This window comes from Glycine soja, chromosome 13 (assembly GCF_004193775.1).
Source record: "Glycine soja cultivar W05 chromosome 13, ASM419377v2, whole genome shotgun sequence".
In the NCBI taxonomy this organism is placed as follows: domain Eukaryota; kingdom Viridiplantae; phylum Streptophyta; class Magnoliopsida; order Fabales; family Fabaceae; genus Glycine; species Glycine soja.
The window spans coordinates 19,887,233-19,906,877 of NC_041014.1; the positions used below are offsets into that span (position 1 = coordinate 19,887,233).

The window sequence follows — 19,645 nt, forward strand, 5'->3', positions numbered from 1 at the left end:
TAGAAAAAACTTCGCGACACAAAGATGGTATCCCCTACAAAGTGAAACCATAATGAATGTGGCCAAGGAAAACGGCCACATTCAGTAGCATTGCACGTGTGAGATCATCCGCGAAACCCACAAAGCATATCAAACAAACGTACGCAAAACATAGGAATCGGGTCTTTTGGTGAAGACACACGAGAACCATCGATTGTGGAGAATTGAAAAACCAAATCTATAACTGTTTTCGGGTATACTCTTTATTATGTGTACAAATAAACACATTATATATATATATATATATATATATATATATATATATATATATATATATATATATATTCCCTGTTGGATTGTGCTTTTGATCAATTTTTCTGTTTTGTTTTTAATTTTTGCTTCGACGAAATTGTGACAGGGTGAGATTGAGATACTCCACTTTCAATGGCTTGCATGAGAAGTATAGGAAGGAAAGGTGAGTTTTAACTTAGACTTTATTCTTCAAACTTAATATGATTTTTGAATAGACACTTGGTGGCTCTTGAGGGTTTGAAAAAAAGATTATGTTTTGGTTCTATCTTGTTCTGATTGAAAGAGGTGTCCAATTCTTCTCCATTGTATGTATGTGCTTATATAAAGTGATCACTAAAAGTAAAATGTTGTGGCGCCACGTTAACGATTGTGTATCTTACTACATGTTATTTTATATTGAATGGTGATGATTCTGTTGAACGGTCAAACGTGATTCTGGTTGTCATTTTTTTTTATTTCGTTGGGTGGTACTCGTGGGTTCTAGAACTCATTAAGCTTTAAGAATTCGATTCCTTTTTTATATTTCTTTCGAGGATGAAATTTTTAAAGTATAACCTTGATTGATGTTTCTGGGAAACAGCATAATTAACAGATGATACTTAAAAGATGAAACTTAAAGTGCCTTTAGTTAACTTATTTTGTAATTTGTATGTACAATTTCAAGACTTTTTTTTTTTTTTTTAACTTTCATGATTAGAACCTTTCACTCTTTGTTGGAATCTCGGGTTATTTTCACAAGTTCGAGTACTCTTAGTCAACTATAAAATTAATTCTCTATCCCTTAATCACACTTAAAGTGTCTCACTTCTTCTTAAAGATATGTTTTGTCGAAATCAAACTTAGGTCTTTTTTCACAGACTTAATGTTGTCAACTAAGTCACACTTATTAGGTTTTCGGTCGATAAAACTTTTATACGTAAAATAAGTTAATTTAAACATGTCCAATCTTACAAATCACTCAATACTAAATTTAACCATCAATTTCCCTTAATTTCAAACTGATTTGTCAGATTCTTTTGTTTATATCCCACATGCTGGTAGACCCCTAATATACCCCAAGTCTTTGTTTGATTAAATCAATCTTGACGTTTGACATAGGAAACCAACACAAAAGGCTTTCTATTTCTATAGCTAGTTGTGATGGACCACGGTTCAACTTCTTTCTATTTTTTACTTTTTGGACTCCTAAGTTTTTGAATAAGCACAGCCATTGCAAGTTGTCAAATAATTTAATAATATTATACTAATTTGTAGCAGCTGCTAGATATTGCATGTTACTATGTCAGTACCTTCTCATAGTATATATTTCTTTCCCCTCCATTCTTCTTATGAAGCAAACTAGTGATTGTTACATTCGCACCTGAATTTAACATTCATGGATTCTCTGGTTAGAATTAAAAATTGATCTGTTTTAATTTATTCTCTTTTTCTTAATTATGCATGACACTGACATGTATATATTTCTTTCCCCTCCATTCTTCTTACGAAGCAAACTAGTGATTGTTACATTCGCACCTGAATTTAACATTCATGGATTCTCTGGTTAGAATTAAAAATTGATCTGTTTTAATCTATTCTCTTTTTCTTAATTATGCATGACACTGACATGTATATATTTCTTTCCCCTCCATTCTTCTTACGAAGCAAACTAGTGATTGTTACATTCGCACCTGAATTTAACATTCATGGATTGTCTGGTTAGAATTAAAAATTGATCTGTTTTAATTTATTCTCTTTTTCTTAATTATGCATGACACTGACATGTATGTGATTAGGGTTCACACCTTATTGTGGTACGTTTTTCTATTTCAGCTTGACTTTAGCATTTGACTTGTGAGGTAATATAATCCAAACAAGTTTCAACAGCATTCTTTCTGCTCAAGAAGTCTTTACTGCTTCAACCAGTGACCTTCAACTTTCTGTGTCCTCTCCTTTTAATTCAGGTTGGTTAACTTAAATTTTTCTGAATTACTGCTCAGTTAGTGACAGAACTAAGGTGCTTGTGTCTTTGATTTGCTTCACTTTTCGATTGAACACTAGAGCTGCAAGCATCATGATATGCTTCAGAAACAAAATTTAAAGGCATAGAAGGGTGTAGGACCCTGTCTTGACTGTAATATGAACCATATTGTTCTTGTGATTCAATGCTGCAGTTGAACTGTTTCCATCACTCATTGAAGGAACTAAAATTTTCCTCACTGTATTACAGCTGAAAGTCATTGTTGATGTCCTCAATGGGTGATCCAGCTGATGAAAATCTTGAAAGGAAAGAGATGGACGTGAGAAATTTGTCATCTTCACATGGCCAAGAACCATATGTCCACAAGGTTGGAATTCCTCCAAGACAAAACCTTTTCAAGGAATTCCAATCCACTGTAAAAGAAACACTTTTCGCGGATGATCCTCTAAGGTCCTTCAAGGATCAATCTAAGTCCCGAAAGCTCATCCTCGGAATTGAAGCCATTTTCCCCATAGTTAGCTGGGGGAGAACTTATAATCTCACAAAATTTAGAGGGGATCTTATTGCTGGTCTAACTATCGCAAGTCTCTGCATTCCTCAGGTAAATTTTCTTCAAAATGCTGATTTTTAGCTTTTGAAGAATAATTGAATGATAGATTCTAATATCTGTCTTGAAAAACAGGACATTGGATATGCAAAGCTTGCAAATTTAGATCCACAGTATGGATTGTGTAAGACTCTTGTCTCTCATTAACAGCTCAGTTTTCCCATGCGTTTGCTTTGGATATTGGATTGAGATTTTGTTTCCTTTCCTTATACCCTTTACAGACTCCAGCTTTATTCCACCACTGATTTATGCTGTCATGGGTAGTTCTCGTGACATTGCAATAGGACCGGTGGCAGTGGTTTCTCTCTTGTTGGGGACTTTACTTCAGAGCGAGATTGATCCCATTGCAAATCCAGTAGACTATCGACGACTTGCATTTACTGCCACTTTCTTTGCTGGGATTACTCAAGCAACGCTAGGGGTTTTAAGGTATGCTACCTTGACTAGGAGGGATTGCATAAATCTTCCTAGCACTAATGTTTATGACTGCCTTGTACATGTGCTAGTTGCTACCATCCTCTACTGAAATGCTCTACTTTTTAATACACCTTGATGATGATATTCTGGTTGGATGGATCTTTTAATCAGGTTAGGATTTTTGATTGATTTCCTATCTCATGCTGCAATTGTCGGTTTTATGGGGGGAGCTGCCATCACAATTGCCCTTCAACAGCTCAAGGGCTTCCTTGGGATTGCAAAGTTTTCAAAGAAAACTGATGTTATCTCTGTGATGCATTCAGTGCTGTCATCAGCCCATCATGGAGTATGCTTTCTCTTTTGCTCTCTATACCTGCAGAAAATAAATTATTACTGAAGTTTTATTCTGAAGATGCTTGTAACACTAAAACTGATTAATATCTAACATACTGCAGTGGAATTGGCAAACTATAGTAATTGGAGCTTCCTTTCTGGGTTTTCTTCTGTTTGCTAAGTATATTGTAAGCACCGCAATTCATTTGGCTACATATTCCATAAACAGATTATGAGTATTGTAAATTATTTTCTCATTATTTTATATGGATATGGATCAGGGAAAGAAGAACCCGAAATTCTTTTGGGTGCCAGCAATTGCCCCGTTGGTATCTGTTGTTCTCTCTACCCTTTTTGTATTCTTAACCCGAGCAGACAAGCATGGTGTTGCAATTGTAAGTATATATATAATATGTATATTACCCTTCTAATGTTGAATATGACAGATCGTAACTGTAGTCATATGATTAAATGCATGTTTGGTCGAGCTATTGTTTGAAAAATAATTACTTTCTTTTCAAAAGCATTCTCAGAAAATTACAAGAAAAATTGCTTTTTCTCCCCAAAAAATGTGCTAAGTGTTGGTAAGACTGAAACAGTACTAGTTGCAGCTGTAGTAATGCTTTTTTGTCTATTGATGTGTGAAGGTAAAACATTTAGAGAAAGGGCTCAATCCTTCATCTGTCAAGGAAATTTATTTTACTGGTGACTACCTTGGGAAAGGTTTCAGAATTGGCATCGTGGCAGGCATGATAGCATTGACTGTAAGAAAACGTTGACACTGTTATCTTCAATGAATACCAGTTACTTGTATGTGTTGTTATGAACCATTAAATTTTGGTTATCAGGAAGCCACAGCAATTGGAAGAACATTTGCTTCTATGAAGGATTATCAACTGGATGGAAACAAAGAAATGGTGGCATTAGGAGCTATGAATGTTGTTGGTTCAATGACTTCTTGTTATGTAGCAACTGGTATGTTCAGAGATGTGTTATGAACCTAGCTACTTTTTTTACATCAGGTGCCGTAAGAAAGATATATGTGGTCACATCTGATGAAAGAAATAATTCCTTTTAGCTGCTATAAGCCTGTAAATCATACTAAAAATGCAGAAAAAAGGGACAAAAAGAGAAGTTAAGGTTATTATTTGGGTAAATTACACTTTATCCCTATGCAGTTTACACTTTCCATTTTTTTAATATCACTTAACCCACTTCAATTTTGGTATAAGTTGGTAATTAATTTTTCAGTTTACCTTAATGATAGTTTATCATTTTCTCAACCTAGCCCTACCTCCAAAAATTTATTTCTTTAAGAGGGTAATGGGTAAAAAAGAACATAAAGTGGTGACTTGTGTTAAAATTATCTGAGTTAAATGTTTTCGATATAAAACAAAATTGTGGGGGCCAAGTAACACAAATAAAAAGTTTAAAGGGTTATTTTGGTAAAAAGATAAATATTGGAGATAGTAAAGTGTATTTTACTCTAATAATTTTATGATAGTTTGTTTGATAATTTATCAAGGAAAGGCATGTAAGTGGGTTCTATACTAATTTTTTTTATAGGTTATAGACTAATCTCTTGCTATCTACAGGTTCTTTCTCTCGTTCAGCAGTAAATTTCATGGCTGGCTGTGAAACCGCAGTATCTAATATTGTCATGTCTGTTGTGGTGTTCTTAACCTTACAATTCCTCACGCCTCTTTTCAAATACACTCCAAATGCCATTCTTGCTACAATCATCATTTCTGCTGTCATCAACCTTGTGGACTATAAGGCAGCAATTTTGATATGGAAGATTGATAAATTTGACTTTGTTGCATGCATGGGAGCATTTTTTGGGGTTGTTTTTGCCTCGGTTGAGATAGGACTTTTAATTGCAGTAAGTACTAAGACATTGTTATCCTATGCTCCATAATGTTAATGTGGTTTATGATTGATAGTGTTATTAACTTTGGATATTGTTGTGGTAGGTCTCTATCTCCTTTGCAAAGATTCTATTACAAGTCACAAGGCCACGAACTGCAATTCTGGGGAAAATCCCTAGGACTACTGTCTACAGAAACATCCAACAATACCCTGAAGCCACAAGGGTTCCTGGTGTACTTATTATTAGAGTTGATTCTGCAATATACTTTTCCAACTCCAACTATGTTAAAGAAAGGTAAAATTGTTCCCCTTTGTACTTTTATGTTTAAACCAATTAGAACTTTTATCAAGACATCTATAGTGAACAGAGACGAAAGAATCCATCATATACAGTTTGTCTTGTTAATTGTTTATCCTCAATAATCTAAAATGACAAGTGAACTGTTATATTGTTCTGAAAATGACAGGGATCACTAGATATGCTACATGTTGTATGAAGTTTCAATGTTGGTGTACCAGGATAACACCCAATCAATATCAAATATCTTATGTGAACTATTTAGCTTTATGATATTTTAAACATGCATACCATTATAGCTTATATATTGTTAAAAGGGAGGTTAGTTTTTGGATTCTAAACAAGGAAAGACAGTCAAAAAACAAAATAATGCTGAATGAACCAATTGGATAGTTAGACTATCTGATTGTGGTAGCCACTTTACTCTTTGGAGAATTTGTATCTTAACTTCATACTTATAGAATTGAATTTCGAACTATTGTACAGAAATAAATTATGTTTCTCCCTTCTCATTTACATTATTACTCTAAAATGATAACTTCACAATCTATTTCTTTCTTTTTTGGTAATTGTAAAACCTATTTCTGATGCCAATAACCTATTCTTTTGCAGGATATTAAGATGGCTGGTGGATGAGGAAGAACTAGTGAAAGGAGACTACCAAACAAGAATCCAATTTTTGATGGTCGAGATGTCACGTGAGTATTATCTATATTTTCCCTTTCTTCTTGTCACATTTTCCTCTAGTAACCACATAATTTCATGTTGTTCTTAAACATGTGTTTATCGCAGCCGTTACCGACATTGATACCAGCGGCATCCATACCCTCGAAGAGTTATTTAGAAGTCTTCAGAAGAGAAATGTTCAGGTAAAACATCAAACCATCTAGTCTTAACAATTCTAAATGATATATCATGTGACTATTAATTATCTTACCAAACAAAAACACCACTTTGAGCAGCTTGTTCTGGCAAATCCTGGCCCAATAGTAATAGACAAGCTCCACACATCAAACTTTGCTGCTTTGCTTGGAGAGGACAAGATCTTCCTCACTGTTGCAGAGGCTGTTGCATACTGTTCACCAAAGCTGGCTGAAGAACCTTGAAAAAATGTGATTTTTCGCATAGTTAGGACATGGAAATGAGGTAAAGATATGAAGTGGGGAGGGGGTGGTAGAGATCAAACCTGTGGCTTTCAGCCGAGTTACCTTTGTCAAGAGATGGTCACTACACTACAAAAAGTTGTTACTAGTGGACTTTAATTTGTGCTAGTTGGTGCTTTTGGGGTTCCTTTTCTATAAGTGAAAATAAAAAGTTACATGTTCAAAAAGCATTAACTCTGGCCTTGGTTTGTTTTCTCACTCGAATTTAAACCCAAGTGTCTCTCTATATGAAATTTCTCTTCTTGTTTTGTATTATAAGCTCGAGTGTCTACCTTGGAAATGGTCTCTTTTTTCCACTTTTTATGTACTGGATGACAATTATAGCTTCACAAAGGAAAGTTTTCATTCTCTCTTTCTTGCAAATTCTCTCTTTTTCTTCCATTTAATTGTAATTGTTGCTGCAGATTAATGCAGCAGGTACATTATGTTTTTCATTTTTTAATGTTAGGTAGATTTCGATGTGATCTTAGCTTTTGTATGTGGAACGGAGTCGCAAAACGCGCCACATTCATGCAAGCATACTTTATAGAACGTGAAAATTATTATTATATAGTTAAAAACCCTCACAACGTCATACTCATACAGATATATATATATATATATATATATATATATATATATATAAGTTTAACAATTGTCATAAAGTGTACCTTTAGATTATTCTTGTGAACAGTGGATATCTTTTTACAATAATAATAAAATATAGCGGCTGATTCTAGAATGAATTTTTGGGACGTAAAATCAAATCTTTTATACAGGATCCCTTTGGGAAGCTTATAGTATTGAACTATATTAAAAAAAAAAAGTAAAAGAATCTAAATACTAGCAGAAAACTAATTAAAGATAAGAAATGATTAAAATTCCAACTGCTATTTAAAACAATGATACAAAAAAGACCATCGGATTTCATATAGAACAATGGATGTGCCTCACCGTGCAGGCCATTGGACGGCTACCTATAAAATGAAGACAATAGAAAATCCGAATCGTGGAGTAGCAATTAGCAAATGAGATGACTTCACTGCAAAACATTGAAACAAGAAAACAGTATCCACTAATAAAGAATTTAACGCTCACAAAAATTATATATATAGAGAGAGTACGACTTCTTGAGAATAGATAAGTATGAGAGAACATGTATATATGTGCCTGTTTCTTCTTTTTTTAGTACCGTTAGTTTCATATATTTACGAGCCAACATGTGCTTCCGAATCAGCAGGGAACTCACAATAAAAGAGTTAAAGGATAGAGAAAAAAGAAACAAAACAAAACTCAAGGAAAAGGAGAGGAAGGCCAAAGTAGTAAGAAGAATGAGAGAGGAAAGGCAAAGAAAAGAAGAGGAAGAGAGAAAGATAAAAGAGAAGAAAGAGGAGGAGAAGAAGAAGAGACAATCACAAGAGGAAGTGGCAAGAAAACAAGAAAAGGAAAGAAAAAGGCGTGAAGAGTTGAAAAGAAAATGAAAGGAAAAGGAACATAAACTGAAGCAGAAGAAAAGATAGTGAGTCTATATGACTTAGCTAGGTTAGTTTATCGTTACTTCAAAAATTAATTACTAGGTTAAATTATCATCTTGTGCATTAAAAGTTTGTGCAAAACAATATTGCTATTCTGAACTATTTGGCCGTAGCAAAATAATTTTGCACAACAATCTTGATATTAATTAGCTTGCTTTCCTATGGCTGGAATTTATTTTCATTATCATAAACAAGGAGGCTTTTATTGTAACATTTATTATGGAAATAGCATTTAATTTGTTATATGTAAGTGCATAGTTTATTTTCTCTCTTGCCTAAAAAAAAAGTTTATTTTCTCTTATTATAATTATATCAAAATTATATGGTACGTAATACGTTGGACTTTTTGTTGTATAGTTTTTCTGTTAGTTTATTATTGAATCCTCTGAGCATATTAATGCTTATAAATTTCTAGTTTGACACATATTAATGGAAGGGTAAAGTAGTAAGTGTAGAAAATTAGGAAGATGATATAAGATGAAATTTTGCAATTGGCATTAAGTCTTATATACTTTCAATTTCAATGATATCGTATTTAAATAGTAAAATGAAACTAATGGTGTTTCATATCATCATATATAAAGCAATTTATTAGATTTTTTAAACCATAGGTGCCACCGTCCTTAAGTCATGCAAAGTTTACGAGTATATGTATTAATACTTTATTCCTATAATATTATTTAGGATTAATACTATTTTTAGTCCATGATTTTTTTTAAAGTTTTGTTTCGTTAGTCTCAATTTTTTTATAATTAATAATTTTTGTCCTTCTATTTTTTAGAATAATCGAATTTTAATATTTTATTCATAAACTTTTTTTTTTTGTTTTGAGGATCATAAACTTGATTTCTTAACCCCTTACGCTTTTGAACTACCATTTTAATCTTTACTTATAAATTAAATTTCAGTATTTTAAAATATAAATAATTAAAAATAACCTTATATCACAATATAAATTATTTATTAAAAATTTAAAAATATAACTTTTAGGTTTAAAAATATTTATTTATTACGAATTTTAATTATAATTTAATTTATATATTAAAAATATTTATTTATTATAATTTTTAATTTTTAAAATAAACATTTATTTTTTTACATTACGCGCTAAAATACCAATAATTTATTAAAGAGAAATATTTACAATGCCCGAAGGTCAAATACCCTAAGACTAAAATAAACACCTAATAACAACTTATTAAGTACGTTATAAAAGAACTAAAACAAATGGTTTATTAGAAAAGGTTCCTAATAGAAATAAACTAACAAAATACCAGTGAGAAGAACAAGGAGCAAAAGAGAATGAGACTGTGCTGCAAGAGATGCTGAAGAATTTTTAGGTTTTGGCCTGGGTACTGAAGGGGATGGTGTAGGGCTTTGTGATTCTGGACTTGGAACTGAAGGGGATGGTGCAGGGCTTTCACTTTCTGGGGCTGGGCTTGGAGCTGGAGACACCGGATCATGTGGCCCAGGAGGATCAACTGAAATAATAAAATAAGAAAAGAGAAAAAATAAAGGTAAGATCATAATTCATAAGAAACAGCTTCCAAACTAATTAGATATAATGAGATATTATTGTTACATTTTGATTCTAATCTCACCAACAAGAGATTGAGGGCAAGGCTCAAAAATGTTCAAAACTTAATAGGTAATTTTAAAGTTTAGAAGTGCTGAAACTATATAGTCACTCCAACTTTATATATATATATATATATATATATATATATATATATATATATATATATATATATAAACTCAAAGACCATCATAGCGTCTGCCAAACACACAGGGGAAGGACAAACACTCCAAGACTGAAACTATCATTAGATTTCGATCGATTCATATTTAACAAGTCAATCTGCACATTGATTTTCTTCTCTGTAAATATGCTGGAATGAAAGGCGATGTTCCAATCATAATGCATGAGATCATGAATATTTTTAGTAAAACAATTTAAAATAATAACTCCAACTGAGAAATATTTAAATTGTGGTTGCAATTGTAAATTTGAAATGAAAAATTGTTAATAAATGCAGCTAACCTGACCCTAATTGCATTCACAATACAGTTATGAGTTATAATACCCTAAAAACGTTGATATTGTAGTTCTAATGGAAAATTTTGATTGACGTTTTAAATACAAAAAAAAAAAATCTACAAATAGCAGCTTCTCCTTAACATGGTTTAAAATGGACATGACTACTATTCAAACATGCATGTACTCCAAGGGATTTGCTAGGGGCATCCAGCAAATTTTCAAAATCCCAAAAATGCCTTTGAGCGTTTTTGTTCTTTAAAAACAACGTTCTTCCGGTGACACTCTCAGAAGAAGTTCTTCTGCAGGATTTCACGAAAGAATCTTTTTTCGCAGTTGTAATGTCAACTGCGGAAAAACCTTCTTCCGGGGAATCCCACGGAAGAACTTCTTCCGCGAGACAAACTGTAGAAGAACTGCGGAAGAAAGTTTTTCCGTTGAATCCCACGCAAAAATTTCTTCCGCGAGTGTCAACGGAAGAAGGTTCTTCCATGGATTAATTAGTTAAATTATTTTGTTAATTTTAAGATTATTTTGTATTAGATAAATGATTTTTTCCTCTCAAAAGTCGACCACTGGCCGATTCTTCTAGGCTATGATATGTGCCGGTCACTTATTTTTCTAAAATTTGTAACTTATTTTTTAAAATTTCTAACTTATTTTTTTAAAATTTCTAACTTATTTTTTGAAATTTCTAACTTATTTTTTTAAAATGTCTAACTTATTTTTTTTGAAATTTCTAACTTATTTTTTTAAAATTTCTAACTTATTTTTTGAAATTTCTAACTTATTTTTTTAAAATTTGTAACTTATTTTTTGAAATTTCTAACTTATTGTTGTTTAAATTATATAATAATTTTTAGTATAAATTAAATTTTCTAACTTATTTTGTCCAATCAATTACATTTAATTAAAATTTCTAACTTATTTGTTTCAATCAATTAAAATTTGTAACTTATTTTTTAAAATTTCTAACTTATTTTTTTAAAATGTCTAACTTATTTTTTGAAATTTCTAACTTATTTTTTTAAAATTTGTAACTTATTTTTTTAAAATTTGTAACTTATTTTTTAAAATTTCTAACTTATTTTTTTAAAATGTCTAACTTATTTTTTGAAATTTCTAACTTATTTTTTTTAAATGTCTAACTTGTTTTTTGAAATTTCTAACTTATTTTTTTAAAATGTCTAACTTATTTTTTTAAAATTTGTAACTTATTTTTTTAAAATTTGTAACTTATTTTTTAAAATTTCTAACTTATTTTTTTAAAATGTCTAACTTATTTTTTGAAATTTCTAAATTATTTTTTAAAAATGTCTAACTTATTTTTTTAAATTTCTAACTGATTTTTTGAAATTTCTAACTTATTTTTTTGAAATTTGTAACTTATTTTTTAACCATTTATTTAAATTTGAAATCATATATTTATCACATACATAAACAAATACTAAAATTAACAATTTAAGTAAAAAAGATAATTAAAATACATAAAGAAATAGATACATTATCTAAGTCAATGTGTTTTAACAAATACAAAAAGAAATACTAAAATTTAAATACATAAACAAATACAATAAAAAAGATAAATCCTAATCTATGTGGCGTCTTTGTCGCAGCCTAAGACTGTCATCTGGGTCGTCACCTCTAGCTATCCTCAGACAAAGATCCATGATATCATATAAGTCAATCCCTTCAGTCACCATCCTGAGGTTGATGACCCGCTCCAAATGCTCAGCAATCCTTACACATCCTGTGCAATCAACCTGTCTCAGTGAAAATAACAAGTCAGTATGAATTTATAAAAAATAATTAAATTAACAACAACTACACAAGTTATGCTTACCACAGAATGCGTAGGGAGATCCGACGCGACTGGAACCTCGGGGACAGGTGGCTCGACGAAGTCATCATCATGAGGGGGAGGGGGAGGCGCAGGTCTCAGCTCAACAGTCTCCTTCGTCGGCGTCACAAAAGGGTGTGAAATCTGAAAAAATCACTCCATGTAGTCTGGGGCCACCTGCCCAGGAACTACACAGAGCTCCCATGTAGGCACCACATGATCTGAAAAGTGTACCCACCGGTCGTCTATATCAGTACCTGTCAACGAATCACGAACCGGTGGCGGAGGAACGGTCTGAATGTACCCAAACTGTTGAACCACCCTCTCTGGTCGAATGTAGACAATGATCTGACCCATCTGACTTGCCCCGTGTACGAGGAGATCAACTCATAGCCCCGAACTCCCCGATGCTCAGCATACGACATCCAACAGTGATTGAATTTTACTTTAATTTAAATTACAAGCAGTGATACTCACCTGAAGTAGTGAAATGTAACTGGCAATCTTCCGTGTAGGGGCTTGCGACGCCTCGTTAAGCTGATCGTACAAGTGGACCAAAGCGACCTCCCCCCAAGAGAATGCCCCTACCTGGCCCAGGTCCCTGAATGCCTGCAGGTGCACAACGTGGACATGGATTGCACTCTTGTTAGCGAAAAGAGTGCAACCAACCAAATGAAGGAGGTACATCCGAGCTGCAGCAACCCACTGCCTGGCCCGGCACCTACTCTGGTACATGTCCCGAAGCCAGGACAACTGAACATGAGGCCCACCTGCCTGACGTGTCTCAGCTGTAGCCTCGTCTGGGGTGACCTCAAGTAGCTCCGTCAACAGGGTCACTGCGCCAGATGTAACCAGCGGCTCAAATGAATGCAGCGCGCCAGTAATCAGAATGTGCAGGAGTGATGAAACGTCGTCTAGAGTGATCATCACCTCCCCTACTGGGAGGTGGAAGCTTCTCGTCTCCTATGCCACCTCTCAACAAAGGCGGATATAAGTCCAGGATCAGTGGTGATTACAGAACACCTGATCAGTGGATCCAATCCAGTGGCCGCAATCATACCTTCGATCTCAGCCGCCGATCTCCCAAATTTATCTATTTTCCTACCATGGGAGACCAACTTGAGATCGGGTCGTTCCTTAATTGAATAACAGTTTATAAATTTGTGTATTTCAAAATAAAAGGAACTACGAGACATTTTTTTCTAATTACTGAAATAAAAAAAGTACGTACCTATCCACTCCATATGTTGTGTGCCACATGATCAGCAAATCCTATCAAAACAGATGGATCGTGTGGCCCACCGGGGAACCCCTCATGATCAGCAGGTGCCCCCAAGCTCCCATCACTAGCCACTCGATCTCTCTCAACACCATCGACGACGCCTGTCATCTCTGGGCTACCATCAGACACATGAGGCACATCCTCAGGCAACTAAGGAACATCCTCGACTCTCTAGGTAACGTCCTCAGGAACAGGAACAGGAACCCATTGCCTACATGCTGAGGCAGTGGGCCTACGACGCCGAGGAACATCAACCTCAAGCACATCCTCACTGATGTCTCTGCCTCTACCTGTGCCTAACACACGACCTAGACCTCGTGTTCTAACCATGATCTGAAATCATGAAGAACATTTACTTTTATTCGTCAAATTAAACATTCAAATAATTTGTAACAAAGCTTTGGAATCCTAACTAATCCACATAATCTATCCAAATCCACAGATTATATATTTAGTTCAATATAATTTATCCAAATAATTGACATACAAATGCATATATAACAAATGCATATATAAATCACGCCAAATATAATTCAATTTACATATAAATGCAATTTTTAATAGCAACTAAATAACACTTTTCTCTAGGTGTCATTTAGCTCTTAGATGCCCTTACATTACAATAAGACTAATGGTATGCAATTTATGATTGCAGATTTCTTTGGTGCACTCAGGGCTAGAGTATATGATGATGAGGTGAGGAAGTGGATTTCTGTTGTTGGTGTTCACTTCATTGGGAAGAAGCTTGTGAACTTGGTGATGACTTCATTGGACCTCCAACCTTTGACCAATCGAAGATGACTTTGAGCAAGCTCTTGGAGTATGGTAACATGCTTGTCCAAGAACAAAAGAATGTGAATAGTGATCTCAGAGAATGATGAGGCACTTGATCTTATTCATGTCAGGTAGGTTTACACCAACATCAAATTGTTCTCTTTTGTGGCTACGATTCAGTGAGCTCGTGTCCACCGAAAGGACTAACTTGGATTGGACGCCATGAGTTGTGAAACTCAAATTACTTAGGGGTGGATTTTTTGAATTAGATCATGTGGAGTCAAACACTTTGATTGATTGTGAATTGAGAATTTATAAAAATAAAGAATAATAAGAATAAGAGTATGGTAAAATATTCAAAAAGGGCACAAGGCTTGGGGATCCATGTGGGTGTTTGGATTTGTAATCACCAAGTGCATCATTTTGTATTCAAAATTCTCAACACATCAAATAATAAGTGAACATTAGTTGTGATTAGAGGGATCAAGGTGCTCCAAGATTTCATGTTCAATTTGTTAACTAGCTATTTATGTTGTATTTTACAATATTATCTTCTACTAACGCATGATGCTACTAGCTAGACTCGTGTCATGCTCGATCTCTGTCCCGTAACAGGCATAGCACAACATGTTCTTTTAAATGCTCCTCGATCACATGAATCTTAGTTACAATGAAAGTGAAGTATTAGAATATTCTAGTTCATATGGTAAGGTATGGAGAAAAGAGTAAGTACCCGAACAAAGCATTTGTTCTTACTAGGAAGGGCTAGATACATAGCTCACATGTGTCATTTAATTTGTCCTAGTTGTCTATTATTCTTTCAATAAGAGCTTTTCATCCTTGTCAAGGAAGGGATTTAATGGTCAGAAATAGGCAGCTAGGCTTTATCAGCAAATATATCCTTATCATCTTGGTATTGTCTGAAATACTTCCCAAACCATACATGGAGTGGATAGTTAGTTGTTGATAGAACTACATTAGCTTCTGTTAAACAACAGCGGAACCATATTTGGCAGTTAAGGATTTTAATTGTAGTTGAGGTTCCTCACCATATTGTCATATTTCCTGTGAAAAGGAATTGGATAACCAATTTAATTTTGCTCTTTCATTTTGTGTTCCACATAACAATTCACATAATTTATGCAATGTATACAGTCATTTAGACATCCTACAGTCATTTAGGCATCCTAGCCAAATGACCGCAAATAACAATTCAATTTAGACATCCTAATGCAAATATAAATCACACCAAATATAATTTCAATTTACATCCTAAATGCAATTTTTAATAGCAACTAAATAACACAAAATTAGGGAGTTTGTGTACCTTAAATACCATATACACTTTGTAATAGCTAATAAATAAATAAAAACTAACTAATAATATCAATAAATTGGTGGTTCAGACATAAATTTCAAGAAAAAAAACCAATATACAACAAAACATGGTCCGCGGAAGAAGTTTCGCAGGTTCTTCCGCGAGAAGGATAGGAAGCCTGCGGAAGATGGTTCCGCAGGTTCTTCTGCGAGCAGAAAATGTAGCCTGCGGAAGAAGGTTCCGAAGGTTCTTCCGCTGGATCCCGTGGAAGAACCTGCAGAAGCTTCTTTCGCTGGATCAAGCGGAAGAACCTTCTTCACCTTCTTTCGCTGGAACTTGCGGAAGAACCATTTCATCTTTCTTCCGCAAGAGCCCGCGGAAGAACACCTTCTTCCGCTACAATACCCAACGTCCACTTTCACACGCACGGAAGAAGGTTCTTCTCGCGGAAGAACCTTCGTCTTCAACCTCAAGCACCAAACATCACCAATGTCGTCTATCCTACGGCCATTTAAGCGATTCAAACAGATAGGAGGTTAGAACACTAACCTCGATGGCGAAAGAAGAAGGGAACGAAAGCCTATGGAGGAGAAGAAGGGAACCAAATTTGAAACGTGCTACCAAATGACGAAGAAACGTGCTACCAAATGAAACGTGCTACCAAATTTGAAACGTGCGCGAAGGAAGAACGGAAGAAGACAAAGAAGAAAGGAGGAGGAAGAAAAGTTTGCTGGGTGCACGGGTGAAGAAGAAAAGTTTTTTTTTTAAATATATTAACTTTTATTTTTTAAATGAAGGGTACTTTTGGTAATTCCTTGAATTGCTGGGTGCACCTAGCAACGCCCATAGTCCAACTGTCATAGTTCCAAGTAGAGATAAATTCAGCCCATGTACCTAATTGTAATTGCAATCGTGATGCAATTATAGAAAACTTCAAAAACTGCAATATTACTATACCAATTAAAAGGCATTTGCAATTCTATATCACACTTTAAAACTATACTAAAAGCAAAAACCAGTTGCTGACGTTCATATAATTGATGCCGATGTAGAAAATTATTTTTATTAATTAATAAGAAAAAGTCGAAAAAGAGAATAATTGACTTACCCGGGGATGATGCTGGACTATTAATTTTTACTGCATTAAGAACAAGAAAAAACGTTATTAGCATGAAACTATGTATCTAAATATCTAACATGTAAAAAAAAAAACTATGTTCATAAACTATAAAGTAATGAACATATAAATTTAAGGAGAATGAAATTACTTACTGTCACAAGGGAGTGTTACCCGGCTAAGAGTTGGTATTTTGTTGGGAGACAAGGACGAATTGTGGTTCCCTATCATATCACAGATGCACTCAGGATCCATTGACGCAGCATATTCAAATGCAGAACAACATAATTCATCTGGTTGTGATTGCTCATTCGAGAAAAAAAATGGTGTACAATCCACTATTTCCTCTGAGAATAATCTACACTCTTTAGATATTGGTGAAGAAGGTGCAACTCTGAGGGGACCAATTGTCCTTATAGACATTGAATTGGAGATCAATGCTAGCAGAGCAGAAAGAATAATGAAGAATTTTGCCATCATTCTTCAATCTTCACTCAATTAGTCTGATCAAAATTCCTTACTAAAGGAGAAGGAAACAGTGCTGTTAACGTGTTTGTTTGTTATTATTTGTCATTTAAATTCTGATGATGAGGTTATAGCTAGTTAAGGGTTGTTTCAAACGCTATCTTTTAGTTAAAAAAAAAAAAAAACAATTTGGATATCATATCTAAACCTATTGCTGAACCGTTACAACAGTTATAATCGAATTAGTTCACTTAAAAGAATATACCCTAGAAATTTGAAAAAGAAAATCATGAATTGCATGCGCTGCTGACTGGTTCCTTAATCAAACAAAATTCCTTTATAAACCTACAAATCTATAATAAAGAATTTAAATTGTTATATAAGATTATCTTTAAACTTTTAAAAAAATGTAAGATTATTTTTAATCATTGATAATTTATTTTTAAAAAATTATTGAAATTCAATTTAAAAATAAAAATAAAAGATGATGATTTGAAAGTGATAGGATGTTAAGAAAATCAAATATAGTATATATATATATATATATATATATATATATATATATATATATATATATATATATATATATATATATATATATATATATATATATATAATGTTAGTGTGTGAAATGATAGGATATTAAAATCAAGCATACAAATAAGAAAATATTAATATAATGTTCTACTCTCATTGGTTCCTTTGAGAGTACATCTCACACAACCTTGGCAATTAACCAAAACCAAATTCTCTCAACTATCTCAAACAACCATTCTTTCATCTTTATATATATGCTTGATTTTCTTAATATCCTATAATTTTCACATGCACACTAACTTTGCAATTAAACTTTTTTTTTTCTCATCTATCTCAAAATACGTACCCACCTTTTTATCTTTATTTGTGTCTTTCATTTTTTTTTAACATCCTATCACCTTCAATTCTATTTACCGTTTTCATCTTTATATCTAAATTGAATTTAACTATATTTTAAAAATCATTGATTAAAAATAACGATATATATAACAATTTAAATTTTTCATTGTAAATCCAAAATATAATTTATATATTAAAAGTTTATGAATTTTAATAGTAATATAGTTTATATATTAAAAAAAATTATTATATATTTTAATTATAAAAAATAAAGTTCTCCTTAAAATCAAGTAGTTGCATGTTAATGAGTTATTGTTATATATAGATAGGTTTATTATCACAATTATTTATCAATAGTTTTTTTGTTACATTTAATAGTAGTTGGTGTACAACACAAATATGTTCCTTTTTAATTTATGGTAACTAGGTAAATTTCTTCATGATGCGTAAAATATGTACTTGCTAAGGGCAAGTGTACCTTACACAGTGATATCATAGACTCAAAAGTTTGGATATTATATCCTAAAAATTAATTGTGTTCTCAAACAATTATATCGCATAAATTGATAATTTTGGGTTTTTAATCTTGAGTTAAGGACTATTGTGATTATATTTAAGGAAATAAAACTAAAGACAGACAACAACTTTAAGAAAAAGATTTGCATAAAGAGAAGTCACTCGTATTATGATTTCACATGTACCATTTTTTCTTAATTCCTATTTTAATTAAGAACTCTTGATTATCAATTAATCATCTAATAACTCTTATTTTAATTATCAACTTATGGTCAAGGTTTGAGAATATTCTTCCCACTAAATCAATCCTCCATTAGTTATTTGTGTGATTTAATTTAGGGTTAAGGATGAATAACAGAGAGGTTTATTCATCCCATCAGTTTGGTCATACAAGTTTTATGAACCCTATCATTCTATAGGTCAGTTAATTACGAGAAGATGGTCACAAACACATAATTAACTAATAATTAGAGTGATTAATTTTAATATAGAAGTAAAAACGATAGAAAGATACAAGTAATTGAATAACATCGAAGAACTTTATTAAAAAGAGAAACTAGAGTACATTACTATAATTACTTCACAATCTGAGTTCTAAGGATTTAGCTAATCATGGTCATAGAATAACTCATATAATATTACATTAGAAATAAAAGAGATAAAAAAATCCTCACAAATTTAAACACCAATTGTTTCTGATGCAGTTCTCCTCTCAAAATCTCTTTAAAAGATAAATTGTATAATGAATTTTGAATCCTTGAAGTACAGACTCAAGCTTTTTATTTATAGATTCCTAAATATTACTTTAATTAGACATATTATAAGTAGATATTCTAATATGATCTCTAAAGATAATTACTTATTTAGGTACACTATAGATAAATATTATGATTAAATCCCTAAAAATAATTACTTTAATTTGACGCCTAAAGACAATTTTCCTTAATTAAGCTCACTATGGTCATGGTGA

The 19,645-nt window shown here is 32.8% G+C and overlaps 1 protein-coding gene and 1 long non-coding RNA gene across 2 annotated transcripts; one reads left to right on the forward strand and one right to left on the reverse strand.

Moving 5' to 3' along the window:
- The first annotated feature begins 2,119 nt into the window (after window positions 1-2,119).
- LOC114382734 (sulfate transporter 1.3-like) lies at window positions 2,120-7,288 on the forward strand. The gene is made up of 14 exons (XM_028342322.1): window positions 2,120-2,234; window positions 2,501-2,852; window positions 2,934-2,982; window positions 3,080-3,287; window positions 3,447-3,621; window positions 3,731-3,796; window positions 3,890-4,003; window positions 4,256-4,372; window positions 4,457-4,583; window positions 5,204-5,490; window positions 5,582-5,772; window positions 6,388-6,473; window positions 6,568-6,644; window positions 6,738-7,288. The coding sequence occupies exons 2-14, from the start codon at window positions 2,517-2,519 to the stop codon at window positions 6,879-6,881; spliced, it is 1,977 nt and encodes a 658-aa protein (XP_028198123.1). The 5' UTR covers window positions 2,120-2,234; window positions 2,501-2,516; the 3' UTR covers window positions 6,882-7,288.
- On the reverse strand, window positions 3,071-6,838 carry LOC114382735. The gene is made up of 2 exons (XR_003660280.1): window positions 6,713-6,838; window positions 3,071-3,648 (listed from the first exon to the last, which is right to left on the reverse strand). It is a non-coding gene; the product is annotated as an uncharacterized LOC114382735 (long non-coding RNA).
- Window positions 7,289-19,645: the final 12,357 nt, after the last annotated feature.